Consider the following 25951-nt stretch of genomic DNA (forward strand, 5'->3'; position numbering starts at 1 on the left):
AAAAGATGTTCACTCTTACTCAATCTTTTAAACATTGTACTAACGGTCTTAGCCAGTGTGATAAGAAAACGAAAAGTGAGATAAAGGGATTAGGGAAAAAAGAGAACAAAGTGATACTGTTTGTATAAAATATAACTGTCAGCATAAGAAATCAAAGAGAAGCCACATGTAAACCAGAAGAACTAATAAGAAATTTTAGAAGGATCTTGATTACAAGACTGATGTAAAAAACAAACGGTGTTCCTACACATGAGCAATAAAAATAACCCAATATATGTAAATAGCAAAAAGATACTCTCTGTGCACAAAACTGCAAAATGTTACAAAGGACAGAGAATGAGTCAAGGGAGAGATATATACATAGATGAGAAGACTCAGCGTTGTAATAACATTGGTACTGATTTATAAATTTAATGCAATTCCAATAAAAATTCCAAGAGGATTTTTCATCAAACTAGACTAATCAATTCTAAAATTAATGGGAGAAAGTAAGATATTATAAGGTGTTACAGAGTTATCATAGTTAAAATAGGGAGGCACTGGGACAAGTCAGACAAACAGTCAGAATAGATCAGAGCTCCGATATTCCTAGGGTGTAGGATGGAGCCAGAGCTTCCCAGCTGGCACTAGCAGCAAAGAAATTGCCAGCTAAGGCAGGAGACATAAGAGTCGTGGGTTCGATCCCTGAGTCAGGAAGATCCCCTGGTGGAGAGCTTGGCAACCCACTCCAGTATTCTTGCCTGGAGAATTCCATGGATAGAGGAGCCTGGTGGGCTATAATCCATAGGGTTGGTCGCAAAGAGTTGGACATGACTGAAGAGTTGGACGCAACTGCAGCAACTTACCGTGCACCCGTGATGGAGGCAGCCCTATAAACCAGTGGAGAGAGGGGTGGGTCTCTTTGCCAACCCATAATAGAAGTGCACTAAGTTGTGGGGCAGGATTATTTTTCCCCAGGGTCCCAGTGACATATGTTTTTGATGAGCCACCTCTTATTGTAGAACCTGCCTTAACACATCACCCTCTGATGATTGATTTGACTTCTCAAGTAGCTGAAAAGGAAGTCAGCATCTTGTTTCTGGAAAAGGACACCTACTCTTATAAGTTAATGAACATTCTGCTTTGCAGTTTATAACTTATGAGCTTCTCTAACTGCTGCTAACTGACACATGAGCGAATGCACACTGGACGGTTTCCAGTCCTGAGGGCAAGGTCTTAAGGCAACGGGTCTCAAGAGAGGACACCACATGTGAAGATGAGGATGTGAAAAAAGAAATGAGGCACTAAAAGAGGAACTGAGATGATCTCATAGAGAAATTCTATTTCCAAGGAACTCCTGTCTTGAGACATGATTGAAGAAGCAATTTGTATACTTACTGTTCCTTTAAGTGTTGTTGTAGGGGAAGAATGGGGGAAGGAAGAAGAAAACAATTTAAAGTCAGCTAACAAGGCTGCAGCTAGTTATTTGCTAAACAAAAGCTGTTCAGAATTCCTCTGCGTGTCCTCCTCTCCCTGCCCAAATACGTGCTTGCCGTCAGCTTGCAGTCACCTATTGACGACTGCTCGGTTCCCAACTATAAGTTTTTAACCAATCCGTGCAGCACGACTCTGCCTGCCACCTAGATAAACTGTAATGGGAATAAGGGGGAAAGAAAGGGGAATTTCAAAGTTGGAAAATATTTTTGAAATTGGAGGAAAAGCAATGGCAAAAAACGTCTTCTCTCAAAAAAAGTACAGACATCGAGATATTGATACATGGATGTGTCTACAAAACTCGGAAAAATTTAATGAGAGTGTTTGTTCAAATGGATGTACACTGACACTGAAGCTAATTGGGGCAAACTTTCTGGAAAACAATCTGGTATTGCATGCCAGTGTTTAAAACCAGTGACTCAGGGATTTCAGATCCAGAAAAGCTTCATGTGTAAAGTATTGGAAAAGCTTGATGTATAGAGTTGTAGCGGCCTAACTTAAATTAGCTAAAAAGCTGAAGACATCCTAAATATTTAACAATAAAAATAGTTTAGTAAACTTTGATATGTCCACAAGAGGCATGTATAACCATAAAAATAATATTCATAAGGGATTTATAACATGGAGATATCTTCCTTATGTTGAATGGAAAAAGTAGAAAAATAAAGAAATAGAAAAAAATTACAGAGACTAGGATCTCAAATACATAAAAATATACTCAGAAAAAATTTACAATTTTAATAAGACGGGAATAGGCTTTCTCCCTGATATTTCTAGCTCTTTTGCCCAAATTTCTGTCAAGGATCTCAAGATTTATTTTCTGGAAAGCTGGCAAATCTCATCTTCTGCTCCTGTGTCTTAAAATCTTTTGACGAGCCAAAAATGTAAGTCCTCATCTAATAAAGTTTCCCATGTGGCCACACAGCCTTTTATGGAATTGCTGGCTAAGCCTTCAATGGCTGTGTGTGTCACAAGGAAAGCATAACCATGACAAAGGCCTTTTCTTCTCCAGAGGTGGGACAGGTGGGTTACCTGGCACCCTTGGGCTTCATCTCTTCCTGGCACACCATGATTTTTATCCAAGGAAAATTGCTATTTGCCAAAGGAATCTTCCACTATTTCAAAAAATATCAATAGCCTCCGAAATTTCCAAAAGCAGCTCACTAAGTAGAAATTCTTTGATAGGGATCGTGAAGACATAAAGAATGGATTGAGGATCTGCGGTTCCCAAAAGCACAGAAGAGAAAAGCCAAGTCCTCTATGGCTGCAGCTTAAGATACACAGTGAGGGAAACTTGTAGAACAGACCACCGATTGACTCTTTTCTACTTTGGCTCTGATCTCAGCTTCCCTGGTAGTTCAGATGGTAAAGAATCTGCTTGCAGTGCAGGAGACCCAGGTTTGATCCTTGAGTCAGGAAGATCCCCTGGAGAAACGAATGACAACCCACTCCAGTATTCTTTCTTGGAGAATCCCATGGACAGAGGAGCCTGGCGGGCTACAGTCCACGGGGTCGCAAAGAATCAGACAGGACTGAATGACTCTCACTTCAATTCAACCAGCTCAGTCATCTCTATAATACATCAATTTAATACACAATTTATCAAAATATCCCTCAGTTTATTACGAGTGGCTTCTTTGGCTAAGCAATTGGTTGACCACTCTTGTTGAATGCATCAGGAAAGGGCTTTGTCTTGCGGAAGACAAAGTATTGGGGAATTTCTTATTGAAAACAATCCCATGTGGTTCCATGTGGTTTTTGTTTTGTTTTTTGTGGTTTTTTTTTTTTTTTTTTTTAGAATGGACAGTAGAAGGAGCATCACTGGTACTGCAGGGTTTGAATCCTTTGGGGATAAATGACACTTTGGTTGTAAGCATAAAACCAAAGAATGCTATTTGAAGCTACTTCATATACTTTCCATTGTCATTTTCCAAGTTAAGTATCCTTAATATAGACAATGATGGATGTTCAAGATCATAATTGTGAAATACACTTGCATTAATTCCCATCAGAGAAGCTGTTCTAAATATCGCAACATGGTGGCCACACGATGGCTGAATATTATCTGACTTACTAGCATCCTGGGCCACCAGAACTGGTTTTTTTTTTTTTTTGGCTTCACCATGTGGCATGCAGGATCTCAGTTCCTAGACTAAGGACTGAATACACGCCCCATGCAGTGGAGACACAAAATCTTAACCACTGGACCGCAAGGAAGTCCCTTCCAGTTCTTTTCTAATAGCTCAGGACTTAACGGTATAATTTGAGACAAAAAAGAAATTTCTTTCAAAATGATCATTTTTAAGGTAACAGGTAATTTTTTTTAAAAATCTTTTTTCATTGACTCTCTAAACTCGTCCATGGGTATTCCTGGTGTACCAGTTTCCCAGGGCTGCCATATTAAAACAACACAAACTGGGCTTAAAACACCAGAGTTTGTCTCAGAATTCTGGAAGCCAGGAGTCTGAAATGAAGGCTTTTTGCAGAGCTATGTTCCCTCTGTAGAGGAGAATCCATCCTTCTTTTTCCTAGCTTCTAGTCATCTGCTGACAATCTTTGGTATTTCCTGGCTTGCAGGCATATAACTCCAGTTTCTGCCTTTATTATCACATGGCATTCTCCCTGTGTCTCCATGTCTTCACGAGGCATCCTCCTGTAAGGACACCAGCCATAATGGCTTAGAGAGCCACTCTACTTCAGTATGACCATCCTCAATCCTAAGTTGCTTCAGTCACGTCCAACTCTGCAGCCCCATGGACTGTAGCCCCCCAGGCCCCTCTGTCCGTGGGGTTCTCCAGGCAAGAATACTGGAGTGCATTGCCATTTCCTTCTCCAGGGGATCTTCCTAAGCCAGGGATTGAATCTGCATCTCTTTCATTGCCTGCAGTGGCAGATGGATTCTTTACCACTAGCACCCCTGAGAAGCCCCTCATCTTTAACTAATTACATTTGCAACCACCCTATCTCCAAATAAGGTAGTATTTTGAGAACAGGAATCCAGCCGATTTTTGGAGGGGTGACACAATTCAACCCCTAATTCCTAGAGTCCATGGATTCTGGGTTAAGAACCTACTGAGAGAGACAGAGGAGAGTCTGGGAGGGGAGAAATATGAAACATGGATGCAGAGAAGGAACTTCGAGCAAGACAAACAGAGCGCACTTTGTAATTCTGCTCTGAAGTCTGGAGGCAATGATCTCTCCCTATTGATTTTAGTGCAAGGTCTCTAGTTACTGACGGCAACATTTGGCCCATTCCTAGCTGAAGACGCTTCAGTTCTATACTTGACTCTGGGCTGCAAAGTGAAGTTTATGGTTATGTCCAGAACATTCTCTGCTGATGCCATATGTTTGGAAATGTCTGAATTTTGTGCAGAGACACACAAGAGGTATTTTTGTAAGTGGAGTTACATAATTAGGGCATGGGCTTGCATGATAATTAGCATGTGTAATTAGGCACAGACTTCTTGTCCTTTAATTAGACAATCAAGACATCTAATTACAAAATTAAGATGTAATTACGTGGCCCAAGATTGACATATTTCTTTCTACCCATTAGAGATTACGTTTTAGAAAATAATTCATAAAAATTGATGAAAAAATGAACCAGAAACCAGATTTGAGGCCGTTGAGGGAAGTGTTAAGTAGACTGGTAAGTCACCTTTGGTCTTTCGTCTTAAGTGTGAAGGGGATTGTTTAAAACATCACGGTCTACTTGACATACTTTTACACACTCTGCTGTCAACCTTTGGCATACGCAGTAATGAAGAGGAATGTTGGCATGACAAGTCCATGTAATTCACACGAGGCTCTTGAGTGTGGTTTGTAATTACCCTTGAACGTGAACTTAAATGTGATGTCTGGGGACCCATTCAAACCCAATAGTACAGCCACTCAGTGGAAACCTTGGTTTGGAGAACTGGGAGGAGAACCCACCTTCCCTTTTCACCCTGGCTTGCTTCTCCCTGTGGCCACTTTAAAGGTAGGCAACGTTGCTCAAAGTAACACAAATCAACAGTTAACCTGTTGTCCTTTCCCTGAATATTTGAGTATTCATTGCAATGTGCTTAAGTGCTCCTTCTTGGACTGCAGGCAAGAACAGGAAGGTCAGAGTCTACAGCAAACATTCCATCTTTCTAATGATAAGTGAGGCTTGGAGCTGCAGGATTTTTTAAGTTCCAGTGCTCTGTGAAGTCTGACTGAATGGATATTCTCTATGTTTTCCCTTGCTCTGAAATTGAGATTTGGCTGATCTTTGTACGATGCTAAACACCCAGTTTGATTCATTAATTTTTCTGAACTAACTGAACTTTTGACATAATTGGCTGGCTGATTAGGGATTACAGCCATATGCTCAGGTTTTTCTAAGCTAGTTCTGACTTTCACTGTGTTATCCCTCTGTTCCCATAAACTGTTGAAATATCCTAGTAATTCCAATGTTTTGACAGCAACACTGTACTTCTCAAACTGTCGCTTTCTACTGGAAGGTGGCACAGAAATCTGTGGGGCCATGTTTCCTGATTTGGGGCTAGGAAAATATGCTTCCCATATGGTCTCAGGCCATGAAAACAAAGACATAAAGGGTTTGCAAGTGGTTGGTGAGGAGGTCTTGTTCCATAGAGTGCCCCTTCCTTCCCTGTTTTTTATTTTTCCCTATTAGGTCATGGAATGTGATGAGGGATAAATTATGTGCAGGGGTCAATTTGACAAAGAAAAACCACAGATTTGTGCAGGGAACTGATTTTTGCCATTGTTACTTTTTTCACCTCACCTTGCGAGAGAATTGTTGATGGTAGATTTAAAGGTTGAGGAGCTGAAATGGGCAGAGGTGCAGCTTTTTGGGGGTGGGGTGGGGCTATGCTGTGCAGCTTGTGGAATATTAGTTCTCTGACCAGGATCGAACCCAGACCCTTGGCAGTAAAAGTGCAGAGTTGTAACCACTGAACTGCCAGGGAATTCCCAAAGTGCAGTTTTAAATACTATTTATTGACAGAAATTATAGGTGGGGAAGGGGTGTCTGGGCTACATCATCTCTAAGGGGACTTTCAGCTAAGACATCTGAGGATGTTTTAATCTCTAGCCTGTTAATCAGGAGGAATTTACTGAGTTCATGCCACTCACACACCTCTAGGCCTCCACCTCGTCAGTCCTAAGATGTTGTCACTTGGAAACTTCTCCTACCCTTACATCTGGAGAGCTCAACAATTCTGATATCTGATAGGGCCAAAAGTGTGAATGTAAACCTGTGTCTCAGTTTTTAAAATGTGCTTTTCCCCTCAGGTACTCCACATCAGCATTTTCAAGACTAGAGAAGCTGGGCATCAGACATCCCAAGCCTTCTCCTTTTATTGGAAACTTAGCGTTTTTTCGCCAGGTAAGGGTTGCCTTCCACTGTCTTCTGAGATAAGATGCTCTGAGCCCAGAGCAGCTTTACCCACAAAGCATTGCTTCCACTCAGGTCACCCACACTCAGGGAGGTCTGTGTGTGAATTGCATCAGTGCTTATGTGATGAGAATGATCCATCACTGATCACTCATCAACACATTATAGAGTCCTGGTATCCTGTCATTCACGCAAAAACCCATTTAATGAGTGTCTAAGTGTGCCAGGCCTTGGAATGTGGAAGAAAGTAAAAGTTGCCCATGCCCTAGCGTTAGTGTGGTAGACATGGCAGTTGTGGTTTGTCCTTCAGAGGAGGGGGAGATCCGTCAGGGCTAGAGTCATCCTGGAGGACTTCCTGGAGGAGGGGGTCTTCAGGAGCGATAGACACAAAGACAAGGAGACCCACACCAGGTGGGAGCAATGATGTGTGTGATGGCACCATATAAGAAACAGGGCACCGCTTGGGGAGCAGCCTGGACTAAAAAGCAGAGATTGGGGAGCACCAGGGAACACTGCTGTGAGAAAGAGAGAAGAGCAGGCTTCCCAGGTGGCGCTAGAGGTGAAGAACCCACCTGCCAATGCAGATGTGAAAGATATGGGTTCGATCCCTGGGTTGGGAAGATCCCTGGAGAAGGGCACGGCAACCCACTCCAGTGCTCTTGCCTGGAGAATGCCATGGACAGAGGAGCCTGGTGGGCTACAGTCCATGGGGTCGCAAAGAGTTGGACACGACTGAGCAACTAACACTTACTTAGATCACTGACAGTTCAGAAAGGCAAGTGAAAAGCTGTGCGTGTCCTACTGGTGAGTAGGAGGGGGACACCGCAGGGGAAGACTTCTCTGCAAGATTTAGATCAGGTCTGTAGAATCCAACTGTTGTTGAGGCCTCACTGTGAAGCGGTGAGGGCTTGGCCAGGGTGGAGATGAGAGCAAAAGAGAAGAACTTTGGGGACAAAATTAGTAACTCTCATGGCGAATTAGGTGAGAAGAAGTCAAGGCAGAATGAGTCAACTCGTCTTTAAGTTTGGAGCCAGACAACAGTGATAATGGCCAGGAGTCCAGGAAAATAAAAGGTCAGGAGGTCAGCTGGTTTAGGGAGGTGACTTTGATTTGTCAGAGTGACTCGAATGCCCTCTGGGCATTTGGAGATAAAGTCCTGGGACTTTATCTTCACAGGTTATTTTTGTTTCTCACGTTGGGTTTTCTCAGAAGCCAGATGATTTATTCTGCCAACTCCTGTGGAGGGTGCTGCCCCCAGACCCAACATTAGGAGCCTACAGATCCTACATGTGAAGCCACTAAGCCAAACAAAGGCAGGAAGGACTAAATTGGGGCCAATCCTGATAACACCCCTCTAAAATCTCTTTAGACTTTCCCCACCTCTGCCGCCGGAAAGACTGGCCCTTGGCGTCAGATAGAAAATAACATAACGCTATTTCTGTCCCTTTCCTTTCTCATCAGTTTCTCTTCTCTTCCTTTCTGTCCCTTTCTTGGTCCAACACCCCTTCCCACTGTTTATTGTTGTTTCTCTCTTCCCACTGTTATTTTTTAACACCTCCTTCTCTCCTCTCTAGCTCAGGGGTGGCCAGGCCACAACTTTCAGCCCACAAACAGCATCACAGTAAGGCTCCCCATCAGCTTCGTGAAGCAAGTGTGAAGACATTTCTAAGTGTCAAAACACAACAACAAACCAGATAGGAAATTAAAGCAAATCCATTTCACAAATTTCTATGGGGGAAATGATCAGTTGCATTCAGACTTGACTGAATTAATTCAGTATCAACATGTTGAGTTAAACCATATCCCTGTCGATGTGCCGAGAACAATGTGCCTGCCTTTGGCTAATTTCCACGTGTGCTCCTTTTTAGCTGCTCATTCTCGTGTGGGCAAACCCTGCCAAGTTCTTGCTAGAATATAGTCATTTCATTGACTGTTTTTACAGTCATATGAGCTTTCCTTGGTATTAATATATGGCAAGCTTAGATGGAGGTGGAGCTATGGTTTTCCCAGTAGTCACGTAGGGATGGGAGAGTTGGACCATAAAGAAGACTAAGTGCTGAAGAATTGATGCTTTCAAACTGGGGTGGTAGAGAAAACTCTTGAGGGTCCCTTGGACAGCAAGGAGATCAAACCAGTCAATCCTAAAGGAAATCAACCCTCAATTTTCATTGGAAGGACTGATGCTGAAGCTCCAATACTTTGGCCACCTGATGCAAAGAGCCAACTCTTTGGAAAAGACCCTGATGCTGGGAAAGATTGAGGGCAGGCGGAGAAGGGGGCCACAGAGGATGAGATGTTTGGATGGCGTCACTGACTCAGTGGACAAGAGTTTGAGCAAACTCTGGGAGATAGCGAAGGACAGGGAAGCTTGGCCTGGTGCAGTCCATAGGATTGCAGAGTCAGATAAGACTGAGCAACTGAAGAGCAACTAGATGGTGGAGCTAGACTGAAAGAGCCTGGGATGGATTTTCATTAAGAACATCCACCTCTTCTACTTTCCCAACTCTCTACTCTCATCCACCCTTTATGTGTCTACTTGTCCACTCCATTCCAACAACACAAGTTTAGGGGTCTTCTCTCTTCCACTTCCATCCCAGTTGAAGCATGGTTTCATGTTTATTTCTTTCCTATAACACAATGGATCCAGCCGTTTTCAACCCTTTACCCTTACTATCCCCCTGTGTATATCCACACACAGACCCCATCTCAACAACACGGTGCGTCAAGCATTTTCTGACCCTGCTCCATGCCGTGTATATCTCCTGGAACCCTCCTTTCCCATCCCAAAATGTGTCTCATATATAAAGCTCTAAGGTTCTTATGCCTTGAATATGTTGATTTTAGTTAAAATTTAACTTGGATCATAATTCAGAGTTTGTGATAATTTGGGTGCACTCAGCAGACATTTATGCCTATAGTGGCTGTGAAAAGAGGCTCTGCCAAAAATAATAATAATATAAACCAAATTGCAGAGGGGAATGTTAGTATAGTTGAGAAAGCAAACAGTTTTCAAATATTTTAGCAGCAATTATACACAAATAGTAAAAGTATAGATGATCTCATCTGTCCATTAAAACAGAGTTGACAGCGACTGTCTCTTGGCAATGTTATTTTTTCAAGCCACTAGTTTATTCTAATACTCCAAAGTACTGGAGTACTGAGAACTGAAACAGTTCTGAAAACAATACCACTTCAATGATTTTTTTATGGTTGATGTAATTGTGTTCTCATGATTGCAGACTTTTTTCTTGAAGAAGTTTGAATATTTGAAATTCTGTTTCATTTGATTTTTACTATAGTGCTATTTTCTGCAGGGTTTCTGGGAAAGCCACATGGAGCTCAGGAAGCAATATGGACCTCTGAGTGGGTAAGAAGAAAACTCCATTCTTCTCCCATGTATTTTGATTTGTGTGTGTTGAAGTGACATGGAAGGAATGATGAGAATGGGCATGCTGCCTGTGTTTATCACTTTTGAGGATCCACAAAGAGTATGCTCAGCTATACAGAAGGGGCTCCTAGAGAAGATCCCAGGGTGGCCCAGGGTACATGGTGCTAGCCTAAAGAACACCATTTCCCAGTCTTTAAAGCCCAACCAGCTGGGTCAGGCGCTGGGTGCCTTGACCATCTCTGATCACTGTACCAAAGGTGTGTTCCAAGGGGGGAAGTGGCCCTCCACATCTCAGTCTAATTTGCCTTGACAACCCATGGCAAGTCTTTCCCCACAATCTTATCTAAACTGTTGTTGTTGTTGTTTAGTCACTCAGTCGTGTCCAACTCCTTTGGGACCCCATGGACTGTAGCCCACCAGGCTCCTCTGTCCATGGGATTTTCCAGGCAAGAATACTGGAGGGGGTTGGCATTTCCTTCTCCAGGGAATCTTCCTGATCCAGGGGTCAAACTCACATCTCCTGCATTAGCAGATGGATTCTTTACCACTGAGCTACCAGGGAAGCCCCTTATAAACCTTATTTGGGCCCATTTTATTCAACTCCATGGGTACAATATGCATCAGCCATATGGCCATATCATCTGTTATCCAACACTGTACACATTTCAAAGTAACAGGGGGTGTTACTCGTACTTACTGCAGGACAGCAGTGGAAACTAAGACTGACCTCAGTAGACTGGGTTGCGTGGTCACCCTAATTCTCAGCCATGCAAAGTAATATAGGCCTTCCCTTTCTTTTTCCTGTATTTCCCCTTTTTTTTAAAAAAAAATTCTTCATGTTTTCTTTTAATTGTGAGATATATAGGCCAAAGAGCATGTAACATGTAGAATTTAAAGAATATTAATAAAATGAACATATTCCTATCACCAAGCTTAAGAAATTGCATACCAGTATCCTGTGTAGATTTTTTCTTTCATTTATTTATTTTAATAGGAAGGTAATCACTTTACAGTGTTGTGTTGGTTTGTGCTGTACATCATTGCAAATCAGTCATAACTATATATACATTTGTTGCTGTTCATTCACTAAGTCGTGTCTGACTCTGAGACCCCATGAACTGCAGCACGCCAAGCTTCCCTGTCCTTCACTGTCTCCCAGAGCTTGCTTCATTGAGCCAGTGATACCATCCAACCATCTCACCCTCTGTCACCCCCATCTCCTATAGCCCCTATAGTTTCCCTTTTTATGCTTCAGAGTATGCTCCTTAAAAAAAAAAAAATTCTGGCACCTGACAAATAAACCCATGGTCAGACCATTTACCCTCTTCAATATTTAATAGACTTGAATCATACTGATTCTCAGCCTATGTCCTTCTAGGCCGGAGTCCTAATCATTTTAGTCTGTTCTTGCACAGCTTCTCCTCAGTTGCTGGATGATTTGGGGTAGCTTTTTTCCAGACTTTCAGGTCTCTGATAACTTTTCTAGGGGCAGCAAGGTTCTGTGGTGTTCCTATTGTATATCCTAATGGGGTCCACTTGGTCTGTGAGCCCTTCTATCCATGGGGCATGTGATGCTTGTTCTCTCAGTGATGATTTTCAAGAGGGATTGACATGTACTCTTTGTGGAAATGCCAGGAGACCCACGGTTTTGACCAAGTTCTTCTCATTTAGTTTGCTATGTAGCCCTGAAAATGTGGTACATGAAGATATTCTACTCGATGGTCTTGGATTAGTTTGTCATTTCTGGATAAGAAACTACTCGAAAATGCAGTGAATTAAGGAACAAGTTATTATTGATTGTGTGCCTAAGGGTTGGCTCTAGTTGGCTGATCTGAGCTCGCCTGTGTGGGAAGCTCAGCTGGGCTTCCTGGGGCTTCTGCAGGTTCAGCGGGGGCAGCTGTACCCCACCCTTTCTTCATTATCCTTGGAAAGGCAGGAGGGCCAGGGCAGGCTCGTCTTGGGAAGGAAAAGTATCGGGAGAGCAAGCCCAATGGTGCGAGAACATAATTAAGTTTCTGCCAACATCCTACCAGCCAAACCAAGTTATATGCAGAAACCAAAAGTCTAGGAGAAAGCACACTCTGTGTGCAGTAAGGCCAAAGCAAGTTACTTGGCCAAGCCCAACACTGGTGGAGCAGGGAGATGTGTTCCTCTAAAAGAAGAGTGGGGAGATGGTGCATACTTTTAATAACAGGCAATTCCATCTCACTCTCTGATCCCTTTTAGCTTGGTCCCCTCCCACCCCTTGCTCCATTTTTTTTTAAGTGCATAGCTTCTTGCACTGAGTATAATAGGTACTGAGGAACTTATCTTTCCAACAGTCTCATTCTGCTGTGGATTGGCATTGACCTTGGAGACTGTCGGTACATTTCCGAGACATAGCACTGACTCACGAGGACAGTGGTTTCCCCAGAATTAGAAAAAGGCCTCTCTAAGTCTGATTCTAGGAATCACTCCCTTGAAGTAGTTCTGTACAGATTTCAGAGTAGAGCTCTTGAGTATTTTAAAACAATTTTAAAACCTCAGATGAAGAGTTTAAATGGCACTGTACTAACTGGTAGATTGTGTGGTGGTGGTGATGGTGGTGTATGTATGTGTGCATGAGACAGAGATAGAGACAGATTGATTTCCTTGACGACAGGATGGCCAATCAACTTCCCACTCCCCCAACTTTAACACAATTTACCCTTTTCATTTCAAGAAAACTTGAATCATAGAGAACGCTCTCAAATGAGGTTGCAGGGAGAGAAATTGCAGTATGATCTTTGGTAAAAAGGAAAAAAAATGAAAGGTGATGGCATAATTTCTTCATACAAAGCTATCAACTTTCTCTGCTTTAGAAAAATTGATGAGCCTTAAAATGCTGACTTCTTTTTAAATGTGTCCACTGCCAAATTGAGAGGCACTGTAGTGGTGGGGTAAAGTCCTGTTTGAGCTCTGTGAAAAGTGAAAGTCGCTCAGTCGTGTCTGACTATTTGTGACCCCAAGGACTGTAGCCCTGACCCCCCCCAGGCTCCTCTGTCCATGGGGATTCTCCAGGCAAGGATATTAGAGTGGTTTCCATGTCCTCCTCCAGGGGATCTTCTCAACTCAGGGATTGAACCCAGGTCTCCCATATTGCAAGTGGATTCTTTACCAACTGAGCCACCAGGGAAGCCCAAGAATACTGGAGTGAGTAGCCTGTCCCTTCTCCAGGGGATCTTTCCAACACAGGCATCGAACCAGGGTCTCCTGCATTGCAGGTAGATTCTTTACCAACTGAGCCACCGGGAAAGCCTGTTTGAGTTCTGTAAACTGGGTGAGACTCAGTATGTTCACCCTTTCAGTTGAAAGGGTTAAACTAGTCTGTATTTAAGGGCCTTTCTAGCCCTAAAACTTAATTTGTTACGTTTTAAATTTGAACAAAATGGAAAAAAAAGAAAAAAAAAAGAAAAAAAAAATTGAACAAAATGGTTTCACTGATTGGGAATGGCAAGAATGGACCAAGTTCAAAAAAAGACGTCCTTCTTTTGGGAAATAATTTGGTTTGAATTGTCTTAACTTTTGGATTCCTTCTGTCATTAGGAAATATTATAGATCCCAGATTGGTCCCGTTAACATTGAAATAATAGATTGATTCATCATTTGATGAGGGAATCCCCATGCTGTTGATGCCACACGGTGATGCATGACAGAGCATATATGTTGAAAGTGTGGGCAGACAGGATCTCTTTACTCTGTACCTGAACACCAAACATGATGAGTATTTATGCTTATTATCTGTAGTCATCATAGCAACTCAGTCAGAGTTTGGGTCCCCAAACTGGAAACCTGCCTCTTACCCTTTTCCCTTTCCTGTTATGAGGAAAGTTAATTGCTGGAGAAGCCTTCTGCCAAAAGGGGTTGAGAGCACCAATGTTTGTTACAATCACCACCATCACTGAGAATAAAATGACTTCATCAAGTGTCTAGTTTTGCAACTTGCTTTGCAAGATCCTGTGCAAATAAATCTATGCACATTGTCTCTGGTTTCTCTGAACTTGAACGTAAAACAGGAAGGCTGGCACACACACCTATACAACTGTTATGCACAACATAACATGACTGCATCGACTTAAACACACATGCACACACAGTAGCCTTTAGGAGTACGTTCCAAGACCCCCAGTGGATGCCTAAAACCACTGAACGCTGTATATACCGTGTTTTTCCTATACATATGTACCAAAGATGAAATTTAATTTATAAATTAGGCACAGCAACAATAATAAAAGAATCAACAATGATAATAATTAACTAGAACAATTACGGGCTTCCCTGATAGCTCAGTTGGTAAAGAATCCGCCTGCAATGCAGGTTCAATTCCTGGATCGGGAAGACCCCCTGGAGAAGGGATAGGTTACCCACTCCAGTATTCTTGGTCTTCCCTTGTGGCTCAGCTGGTAAAGAATCCACCTGCAATGTGGGAAACCTGGGTTCGATCCCTGGGTTGGGAAGATCCCCTGGAGAAGGAAAAGGCTATCACTCCAGTATTCTGGCCTGGAGAATTTCATGGACTGTATAGTCCATGGGATTGCAGAGTCAGACACGACTGAGCGACATTCATTTTCACTTTTCAGAACAATTATGAAAGTGTTAGTTGCTCAGTTGTATCTGACTCTTTGAGATCCTATGGACTGTAGTCCACAGGCTTCTCTGTCCATGGGATCTCCCAGGCAAGGACACTGGAGTGGGTAGCTATTCCCTTCTCCAGGGGATCTTCCTGACCCAGGGATCAAAACTGGGTCTCCCGCATTACAGGCAGATTCTTTACCAACTGAGCCACCGGGGAAGCCCACTATAACAATATATTTAATAAAAGTTATGTGATTGTGGTCTCTTTCCCTCTCTTTCTTAGAATACCTTACTATACAAATTTAGTGCCTTTTCCATCTTAACTAAGTATTTATCATGCACTGTGGCCATAACTTTTATAGTTTGAGGTGCAACTGAAAAACTAGCAGAAATTTCTTTTTCCTTCTCCACACTTTCACATATAAATGATTTCCTCTTACTGTAGATCTTAGCAGCTGCTGAACATGAGTTTTTTTCTCTCCTTAATAAGTGGAGAACTTCCACATTTTCACTTAAAGGAAGTACTTTATTGCTTCTCTTCAGTGTATCTGAATCGCAATACAAGAACACTGTTCTTGTGTTTTGGGACTGTTATTAAGTAAAATAAGGGCTACTTGAACACAAGCATTGGGCTACCAGGACAGTCAGATGATCTGAAAACTGATTTGGCTACTAAGCGACCAATGGGAGGGCAGGATGTGCTGGACAAAGAGATGATTCACATCCTGGGTGGGATGGAACTTAAAGGTAGGAGATTTTATCACACAGAACATTCTAACACTTAACAATCTAACACTTATGAGTTGCTTATTTCCAGAATTTTCCACTTAATACTTTTGGACTACAGTTGACCACACGTAACTGAAACCAGGTAAAACAAAACTGCAGATAAAGGGGGACTAATGTACCCTTGGCAACAAAATACGGAGAAAGAAAGGCTTTGTTGTTTTAGATAAGCTTTGATTAAAGATTACTGGTTATCTCCTTTAGTCTGAGATTGAACCCCAAGTTGGATCTATATTCCTCCCCAAACCCTAAAAGAATAGTATCAACATAATATGTTTGTGATTGGGCATGGCAGCCCACTCTAGTATTCTCTCTGGGAAAATCCCATGGACAGAGGAGCCTGACGGGCTATGGTCCATGGTGTCCCAAAGAGTTGGGTACAACAGAGGTGACTGAGCATGCATAAACAGGATAGAGATTATGTCCCCTTCAATTTGTGACAAATTTTGTAATCCAGTGGGTGACAAGGATTTATTGTGCCAATACTAGTAATTGCTTCTACTTACACAGCGATCTAATTTCAGTTCATGTGCAACTCCTGAAGGCTCCTGTTCAAAGGCCCCTTTCCCCATATCACCTCTCTTGTAAGCGATAGCTCTGCTATTATTTTTTATTAATATAAAAAAGTATATATATATATATATATATATATATATATATATATATATATATAGTTCCAATCAGAAAATCTTTTTGTATTGTTGAATTTAATCTACTTTAATAGTATCTACATTTTGTATCTTGCTCAGTAAGGCTTTCTTCACTAAGGATATATATTTTTTAACTTCCATTTTTTCCCCTAGTGTTTCTTTGTTTTATTAAAAAACTTAGATATTTGATCCATCAGAAATTCATTTGAGGGTAAGGGTGGAAGTAGGGTGGTGTTCCTTCTGGAAATGCATCCTTTCCCAATTGATTTAAAATGTCATTTTTAAAAATCATCTCTTGGTTCCTGTATGTATTTCTGACTTCCCTGCTCCATCTTTCTGCCCAGTCTCATGCCAGTGCCATACTGAATACCCGCCTTTGGTACAGACAGTGCCTTCTTGTACCCAGTAGCACTAGAGTGTTCTAAGAACATCTTTGTAAGTATCAGAATCTAAAACAGTCTATCTCCCAGGGAACCTTGGGTCTTTGCACTTAAAACAAATCAATCTAGCAAATAAGGAAAACCTTAGTTTGGACATAAAGGACCTGGCACTTAGACCCAAAGTTCAGGCCCAGGGGAGGTAGAGGTGTCTCACATGCCTCCAACCTGGACGTTCTTAGCACCATATTTTATTTAACTAGTGGCACTCATGAACTCATAGCACCTGGTCAACAGGGAGTGAGGAAGCTGAGAACTTTGGGATATATACGGAATGTGGTATCAGCTAAGAAAGCAATAGGGTTGTTCAGATATTTTTTTAAGCTCAGCTTCCATCACGCCATCCATGAGGGGAGCGTGTTCTCTGGAAGTGACTAAGGTGTGAACACTTCTCTGTAAGTGCTTGTCACCATCGTGGTTATGTACTATTTAGATGAAGTTGAAGAGCTGCATAGAGATGGTTTACTTCAAGGCAGTCAGCTGGCCCTGTCATCATCATGTGGGAGGTTTGCTGGCCTACTTCCAGAGGACCCAAAATCTTGGGAACGAAAGGGCTCCTAAGGACTCAACCTGGTGCATTCCTCTGCCACGGGACCAGTCTTTGTTTAGAGGACACCGAGACAGCTCAATATGCTGGACTTGAAAACAAGGGAGAGGATGAGTTAGAGTGGAAACTATTGCCAATTTGTTCAAGAAAATACAAATATTCAGACCCACACTGGGCAACAGATATAGGCAGATTGTTCTCATTTTTAAACTGGACTGAGTGCAATAAAATCATAGATGTGGAAGAATGGCAGAAATCTTAGGCAGGAATGGAGCCGCAGATGCAAAAGAGCCTCACAGACAATGTACAGGAGTCCAACTTAAATAAAGTTTCTGCTGCCAATATGGAGCACACACCTCAGAATGAGATTCACTTACTAAGTGACCTAAAAATGTGACTCTGTCTTAAGAGGAATTGATGTAAATGAAAACACAGTACCCTCGAAACTATGGAATTAAGTACAGAAATCCTAAATTATCTTCACATTTGCCCAGAAGGCCAGCCTGGGGGCAATATTCGGGTCCCCAAGCTTGGTAAAAGTTGAAGCTTTTATGAAAATGTTGAAAGCAAAGCTTAGAATTACTAGCTTCAAGTAATTTGAGTCTGAAACCAAAATTAATAGGAGATCTGATGGTCTCTATGCCACAATTATTGAGAATCATTCAATGAGTTAGCTATCAATACTCACTGGTCAACATAGATCAATCCTGATACTCTGCCTTCTAGAATACATGTTTAAGTGAGTGTTTATTAAAGTGATACTGTAGTTTAGGGGGCCACATGATTTCATAAAAGCAAATACCCTGATAAGATTGGCTGTTCTTTTCAGGAGGTCATTGAGAACAGGAAGAAAGCTGTCAGAAAGAACATATTTGACAGTTACCACCAATCCAAAGGAGCTTCCCAGGTGGCTCAGTGGTAAAGAATCCGCCTACCAATGCAGGAGATGAAGGTTTGATCCCTGGATTGGGAAGATCCCCTGGAGGAGGAAATTGTAGCCCACTCCAGTATTCTTGCCAGGACAATCCCATGGACAGAGGAGCCTGGTGGGCTACCGTCCATGGGGTCGCATTGACCAAGCAACTGAGCACCCACGCACACACATAGATCTAAATGCCTAGCCCAATCGGGAGGATTATCGAAAGAACAACTGTTCTCAGACAAATGGACGATTTAGACCAAGAAGAGAGAGATTTCTATTACAGCCCCATTTTTATCAAATGAAACTTTAATAGATTCTTCATCCCTGGCTGTCCCTCTCATGGCCTCTTGTGATCCCAAATGGTGAATTACTACCGAACTTTCTTCTTCCGTGCAGTTTAAGACTTTCCCTCTTCCTAAAAGTCATCCAAAGACCCTTCTGAAATTTACCCACTCTCCTGGACCTCTGACCTCCTCTTTCACCCCTTATTTCACACCGCTTTCTTGCCCTCCCCCCATCTTCATTCTATGACAACCTATAGGTGACAGTTGCTGTGCATTTTAGTGACTACTGATGTCCAAGTCTTTGTGACCCACACTTCTAAACATCAACAGCCTATCTAAATTCCTCTTGTTCGACTAGAGAAACATCAAATAGAGCATGCCAACTTACAATGGAAAACTGAGGTTCACATTTCACCTCCAACTCTCTTTCTATTACTACCTGTTGGCTTCAAGGATTTGGGTCAGTAGCTTCCCCTCTCGGAGTCTCAGTTTTCTCAGGCACAAAATGAGGGGGTTGGGACAAGATCAGGGACTTTGACCCTTTGTTTAATTATGAGCCTCAGTAAATAATATATTTTACATTATGATCCAGTACACACATATACCTGAAATCAAAGTTTTACTAAATATCTTTTACTATGCAAGATCTGCTTTGATCCAGTCTATTCTCCTCTTCTATTCTACTCTATTCCATGAAAAAACAAAACAAATGCAATCTGATCACGACCCACGAAATTGGTTTCATCGTCACTGGTGAGTCAAGATAAGCAATTTGAAGAGCAAAGGGCCAGATGATAACTGCAGTCCTTTCCAGTTCAAAACTAGGTGACTGTAAACCGGATGACTCAGTTCCAACCGTCTACATTAGAAACATTTTATTAGACGCTGGTTTTATCTTGCCCCGGTGTGGTTTAAGATTCTGAGAAATCTCTGACCAAAGAGATTTTGTCAGCTGAAGTAGAATCAAAGATGAGACACTATTTCTCCAGGGATGGGGCTCCTGAACAATGAGGGCCTGAGCAGAGCTCTGGCTGCCCAATAGCTTTTCCTTCTTTAAAATCTGAAGTTAATTAATTAAAATTAATTCTCAGAATTAACCCCGAATATTTCAAGCTAAAAAGCTTACCAAAATATATGTAATTTGTCTATATACAATTAGTTGACAATGTAAAACATCTCTCCATAAGATTTCTGCTCATCCCCTGGGGTGTCTGGGCATGGACACCCAACCAGGCTGTGTGTGCTGAGAGAGTGGGTTCCCGCCGATGAGCAAAGCAGAACCTTTAAAGGGGAAGAAGCTGACAGCTCCATTCTAGGAATCACTGGACAGTCCAGGAGAAAACTGCCCACTGAGAAGGTGCTGGCTGGTCAGTAGCCAGGAGTCCAGTAAAGTAGAAATCAAAAAAGCCCATTAGTGGCCATTAGGGCCTAACTCGGGGGTGTTTGGGGCTTCCCAGGTGCTTCAGTGTAAAGAAACCACCTACCAATGCAGGAGATGCAGGTTTGATCCCTAGGTTGGGAAGATCCCCTGGAGGAGGAAATGGCAACCCTCTCCAATATTCTTGCCTGGAGAATCTCATGGACAGAGGAGCCTGGCCGGCTACAGTCTATGGGGTCGCAAAAGATTTGGACACGACTGAGTGACTAAAAACAAAATAGAAAAAAGGGGGATGTTCTTGGCCCTGAGAAGAGAGTCTGGCAGGAGCCCAAGCAGGGCCTCACGGGGAGGGGCCCAGGGAATAAATCTTGTGCAGATTCTCAGTCCTGAGACTGAGAGCACGATGTGAGGCTTGGGACTCAGCAACCAGACTCAACCCCTGTGACCAGCTGGGAACAAAAGGTCCACCATCCTGGCTGGGACAGAGTGAGGCCGAGGAGGCTGGCCATCACTTCATCTCTGGGGGCAGCCGGACTGTGGGTGGGAGATGAACATCCCTCTGGGAAGTCAGCCATGGACCTTCAGTTTGATGTGTTTCCCAAAATCCACCAATACACCAGGTCCAAGGTGGAAGGGGGCTTTTGCTCCATCGGTGACAATCAAACACGGCATCAGTAACTTCTTTATCCCCCACAAATGATCGCCCTGCAAAGATGCGTTCCCAAACAGTGGAACATCTTCAAATGAAAATCACATAAGAGCTGTTTCCAGCTAATATTTTTGAATAATAAATCCCATATTTAATTGTATTGTACCTGCAACAAATCCAAGTTGTTCAACCCCAAATGCAAAATAGAGTTATGTAACATAGTCATGAATCACTGTGGCATTTGCCAAAACATTCTCCCATCTGGAAGCAGGTCCAGAGAACACATGGCATGAGGCATGTATCTTCTGTCAACGACTCTTTTGCACAGATAATTCCCCAAATGGCACACACTTACCCCGTTCTCATGGCTGTTAACCCCAATTAACTGAGAATGCAAATAGCTTCCGTATTCTATTCAAAGAGAAGAATGACAAACCATCTTCGATTTCATAATTTAAAAAACATCTTTGCTAAATTCAAGTTCATTCACTTGGTCATGTCCGACTCTTTGCAACCCCATGGACTGCAGCACGCCAGTCTTCCCTGTCCATCACCAACTACCAGAGCTTACTCAAACTCATGTCCATAGAGTTGGTGATGTCATCCAACTATCTCGTCACCTGTTGTCCCCTTCTCCTCCTGCCTTCAATCTTTCCCAGCATCAGGGTCTTTTCCCATGAGTCAGTTCTCTGCATCAGGTGGCTAAATTCAAAGAAGCAGCTAATTCCTAGTTCCCATGGAGCTTCAAGTTCCTCTTTGATCACTATTTTGTAAGCAGAAAAACTTCTCTCAAATAAGTTCTCAGAACCCTTGAATGATTTAAAAAAAAAAAAAAACAAACAGTTTTAAAGTGTGTTCCTCACGGAGGGCAAAAGGCAATGCAAAAACTAAATTAACTCTAGATCCACAGTGTAAGTTGTCAAACAAAAAAAGTCAGATACTGCACACATTTGAAATTCTACTGAAGATTGAGTAATCAAAGTTTATCTTTAAAATGGAACATGTTCTCCTTTCTTCCTCAGGACCCTTAAATCTTTCAGAGTTTGGGTTGTTTACTATACATTCCCATTCTTCCTGGTCAGTCTTCTGTGTAACATTTCTGCAGCTGTGGACACAAAGTAATTCCCAGCAAGGCACTGCCGAGTTTTATGATGCCTGCAGGCCTGGGGCAGATCATAGAAACTTAACTACTCAAATAAGTCCCTTGATTATTTTTCACATCTCAAGACTATGTTCCTAACAACTTCTCCCCCATCTCACCCCCAAGATGCAAGAATTCTGCAGCCCACTATATCAACTTTTCCACTCTGGGTGAGGCTCTCAGTTTATTGGCCTGTTTTAAAAGGCCTGACTCTCTGACATATTTACCACATTCCCCACATTAACCACTAAGGAGGCGCTGTGAGCAGATGATTCTATTTTTGCCTCCGCTTAGAGAAGAACTCACTAATCTTTGCTCTGAACACACGGCTGGTGGATGGCCTGTCACCACATGGTAGGTGGACGTGGGAAGTGTGGTCTGTTGTGGTACAACATCCACCAACACCTCTTGATGCTCCTCAGGCTACAGGGGAAATGGGCGTCCTGGTATTAATCAAGACCACGGCCCTTCACAACAGGACCTCCGGGAGAAGCGACTCCAAGACTTCCCTAGTTTGTCCCGCTCCATGTTCTCTGCTCTGAATGCAGTACCTGGGTCATAGGACCCACCAGAGAGGCAGTTCTTGAATGAACCTTCCATTTGTCTTTGAAAGTTGTCTGTAACTCCTCAAGCTCTCTCCTCTATCTCACTGCTGGACCACAGGTTGTATCTTACGAGTGACATGGCCCCTGGATCTTTGCAAAAGACTCCAGCCCAAAGATTCTTAACTGATGCCCCCAAACCTTAGACTTCTCTGCTAGAGGTTGGGTTCTCCTGCACAGGCTCTAGGCACATGGGTCCAATAGTTGTGGCACACAGGCTCTAGAGCATACGGTCAATAGTTGCCCCGTGGCATGTGGGATCTTCCTGGATCAAAGATCGAACTCTGGTCCCCTGCATTGGCAGGCAGATTCTTAACCACTGGACCACCAGAGATGACCCCATCCTAGCCATTTTTAAGTGTAGAGTTCAGTGGCATGAAGGACATTCACATTGTGCAACCGTGACTACTATTCTTCTCCAGAACTCTTTTTCATCTTGAAAGATGGAAACTCTCTACCCATTAAACAATAACTCTTCATTCTCCCTTCCCCTAGCCCTGAGAAGCCACCATTCTACTTACTGTCTCTATGAATTTGACTAGTCTAGGTACCTGATATAAGTGGAATCATAGTCTTTGTCCTTTTGTGATGGGCTTATTTCACTTGGCATGATGTCCTCAGGGCTCATCCATGGAGCATGTATCAGAATTTCCTTCCCTTCTAGGGTTGAATAACAATCTATTTTTTGTATTTACTACATTTTATTTATCCGTTCATCTGTCGATGGACACTGGGGTGGCTTCCAACTTTGAGCTATTGTGAACAATGCTGCTATGAACACCAGTGTACAAATCTCTCTTCAATACCTCCTTTCCATTTTTTTTTTTTTTTTAGATCTATATCCAGAAGTGGAATTGCTGAGATCCTATGTTAATTCTAGGCTTAATATTTTTTATTAATTAATTACTTTATTTTTGGCTGTGCTGAGTCTCTGTTCCTTTGAGGGCTTTTTTCTCTAGTTGCGGGTGCTACTCTCTAGTTGTGACGCATGGGTTTCTCATTGCTGTATCTCCTCTTGTTGCAAAGCACAGGCTCTAGGGTATGTGGGCTTCAGTATCTGCAGCACGTGGGCTCAGTAATCTAGATTCTCCAGGCTCTAGAGCACAGGCTTGGTAGTTGTGGTGCAAGGGCTTAGTTGGCCCGTGGCATGTGGGATATTCCTGAATCAAGGATGGAACTCATGTCTCTTGCATTGGCAGGTGGATTCTTGACCACTGAGCCTCCAGAGAAGCCCTATGTTTAATTTTTTGCAGAACTTGCCGTACTGTTTAATGTAGCAGTTGCATTTGGAGTTGCAATGCTGTATTTTTCCTTTTGACCGTGACTGAGTGGCTGTCACTTCTTGCCTTCAAACCTCACAAGTGACCTCCAGAAGAAATGTAAACCCCTCCCTGTGCTCCGGAACCTTGCTGGTCAGCCTGAATGACACAGTTCTGATCGGAATGCCCGGCCCTTGTCATCTTGCCCCAGCTTCCTGTTGACTACAAGCCAGTGAGCACATTCTTTACCAGACTCACCCCGTTATCAACAGATGCTTGTACTGCACCATAAATTCAGTTTGTTTTAATAAATTCCCAGTAGTCCTTACCCAGAGCCCCTTTTTGCCTTATCTCACTCCTCTCTGCCAAGCCTTTTACAATTTATATGTTTGCTTTTCAATTCTGCTTTTAGCCCCCTCCAAGTTTCCTCTTTCCCAGCAGGTCACTGTGGCCTTTGGGTCTCATTTAAACGTAACCTTCTCTATCTGGAACTCTTTCTCGTTCACAAGGCCTACTCTTCTCTCCCCGGCACTTTCCATCTCCAGGCTTCCTACCTGCAGCAATTTGTCAAGATCAGGTCCCTGTCATTTGTAACCTCTGAGTTCTCTCCCTCTGTGCTTCTTTCACAGTCTTTTAGCTATTTTTTGAGGCCTATGTTCCAGCTTTGTGGCCGTTTGCTGGAGGAGACTCACTGAACTCCCCTGGGTCCTCCCCAGGGCACAGCGTGTGCTTTCATTGAGAGATTAGCTAGCTCTGTAGCTACCCAGGTAAGGGAGAGCTGGCAGGTGGCCTATGGGCTCAGGCACATAGGCTTGGGAGGAAGTTTAGAGGTTTTATCTGAGATGTTGAAAGGGAGACTATAGAGGCCAAAGGTGTGGTGATGGTTCAGACACTGGAGAGGACAACCTCTCTGCAGTGGCAGGAGGGGAGATGGATCTAAGGAATGGTGCTAAGGAAGCGGGTTATTTGAAGTAGGTTATTGTACAGATGCACAGAATGGAGAAGGGCAAGGTGAGGAATGAAGGGTGTGTGTGTGTGTGTGTGTGAGTCACTCAGTCATGTCTAACCCTTTGCGACCCCATGGACTGTGGTCCGCCAGACTCCTCTGTCCATGGAATTCTCCAGGTACAAATACTGGAGTGGGTTGCCATGCCCTCCTCCAGGGGGTATTTCCAACCCAGGGATCAAACCTGGGTCTCCTGCCTTGCAGGCAGATTCTTTATCATCTGAGCCACCAGGGATGAAGAGAGAGGATGGAATTTGTAAAAGACAAGCAGACAACCATTCTAACAACCCAGGTGAGTGATAACAGTGATTTGGATCATCAGAAACATGAGGAAGAGAGAGATAGACTTTCATAAAGGACAGCAGAGTTGAACTACTAGTTAGTTACAAGGAATAAGGGCTAGGCAACATTAATCACTGATGTTGGCTTTGAATTCGAGAGAGAAAACGATCATTCCCTATGTAATGAGGAGATGGAGCATAGCAGAGAGGAAGACAGCACCATCCTCGCCACCATCAGTTGTAACTATGACTGAGACTTTGGGTCCAAGGTGGCTTGGGAACAGAGCACTGGAAGAAATTGCCTGGCCACGCTGGGACAGAGTAGTGGGTTGGGGAGCCCCAGGCTACACTTGGAATCTGGAATCTCCCGCCTCTTATCCTCCAGTGGCATTTCCCATAGGGCAGCTTCTGGACCATTTCCATTGACAAAAATAATAGTTACATGGAACTAAAGTGGGGAGTTCCCCTTGGTCAAAGGCTGGAAACACTGGGTTAATCCTTGGAACACAGGTCTCTCAGAACTGTTCACGTAATAATGTGCTTGGAACATCTCCAAGTGGGAAATTTAGTATGCAGTGTTTATTTGACCACAGAACTTTTTTTTTCTTTTTCCCCTTTCTGGAATGTCTCTTGGGACTAGAATATGGAGAACAGGCACTGAAAGGAAATGCTGATCTAATAAGTAGCAGCATTTTACTTCTAAAGAATTCCACATGAAAAACAGGCATTGATAAGAAGAGTTTACTTCACCATTGTAAATTATCAGTGTTACCGCCAGTGATTATTAATCACCTCCCTTTGGAGGTTGTGTGGGTGGGAGTGTGTTTATTCTGTGGCGCTATGGAGAACTGGGGACACAGCCTCATGCTTTGCACATTTTTATTCCCACACCTTTCTCTCTGGTCCCTTCCTGTCCCCAAAAGACAACCATTCCATTGTGCTTAATGTATATTTTGGGAGGGGGGTGAGTGTTGCAAGTTCTTGCAAACTGGGTATTGTGGTTCATGTGTGTTCTCTTTGTTGTTATTCAGTCACCCAGTCATGTCCGACTCTTTGAAACCCTGTAGACTGCAGCACACCAGGCTTCCCTGTCCTTCACCATCTCCCAGAACTTGCTCAAACTCATGTCCATTGAGTCAGTGATGCCATCCAACCAACTCATCCTCTGTCATCCC

General features: G+C 43.0%; 1 protein-coding gene across 2 annotated transcripts in view; it reads left to right on the forward strand.

Annotated features, from left to right (window-relative positions):
* TBXAS1 (thromboxane A synthase 1) overlaps positions 1-25951 on the forward strand; it is a 163737-nt gene that overhangs the window by 31156 nt on the left and 106630 nt on the right. For both annotated transcript variants that reach the window (XM_043873102.1, XM_043873103.1), the window contains 2 exons: positions 6751-6844; positions 10168-10220. In XM_043873102.1, the coding sequence (XP_043729037.1) occupies positions 6751-6844; positions 10168-10220 (147 nt within the window). The remainder of the gene's footprint in view (positions 1-6750; positions 6845-10167; positions 10221-25951) is intronic.

Source organism: Cervus elaphus, chromosome 18 (genome assembly GCF_910594005.1).
Source record: "Cervus elaphus chromosome 18, mCerEla1.1, whole genome shotgun sequence".
NCBI classification, from domain to species: domain Eukaryota; kingdom Metazoa; phylum Chordata; class Mammalia; order Artiodactyla; family Cervidae; genus Cervus; species Cervus elaphus.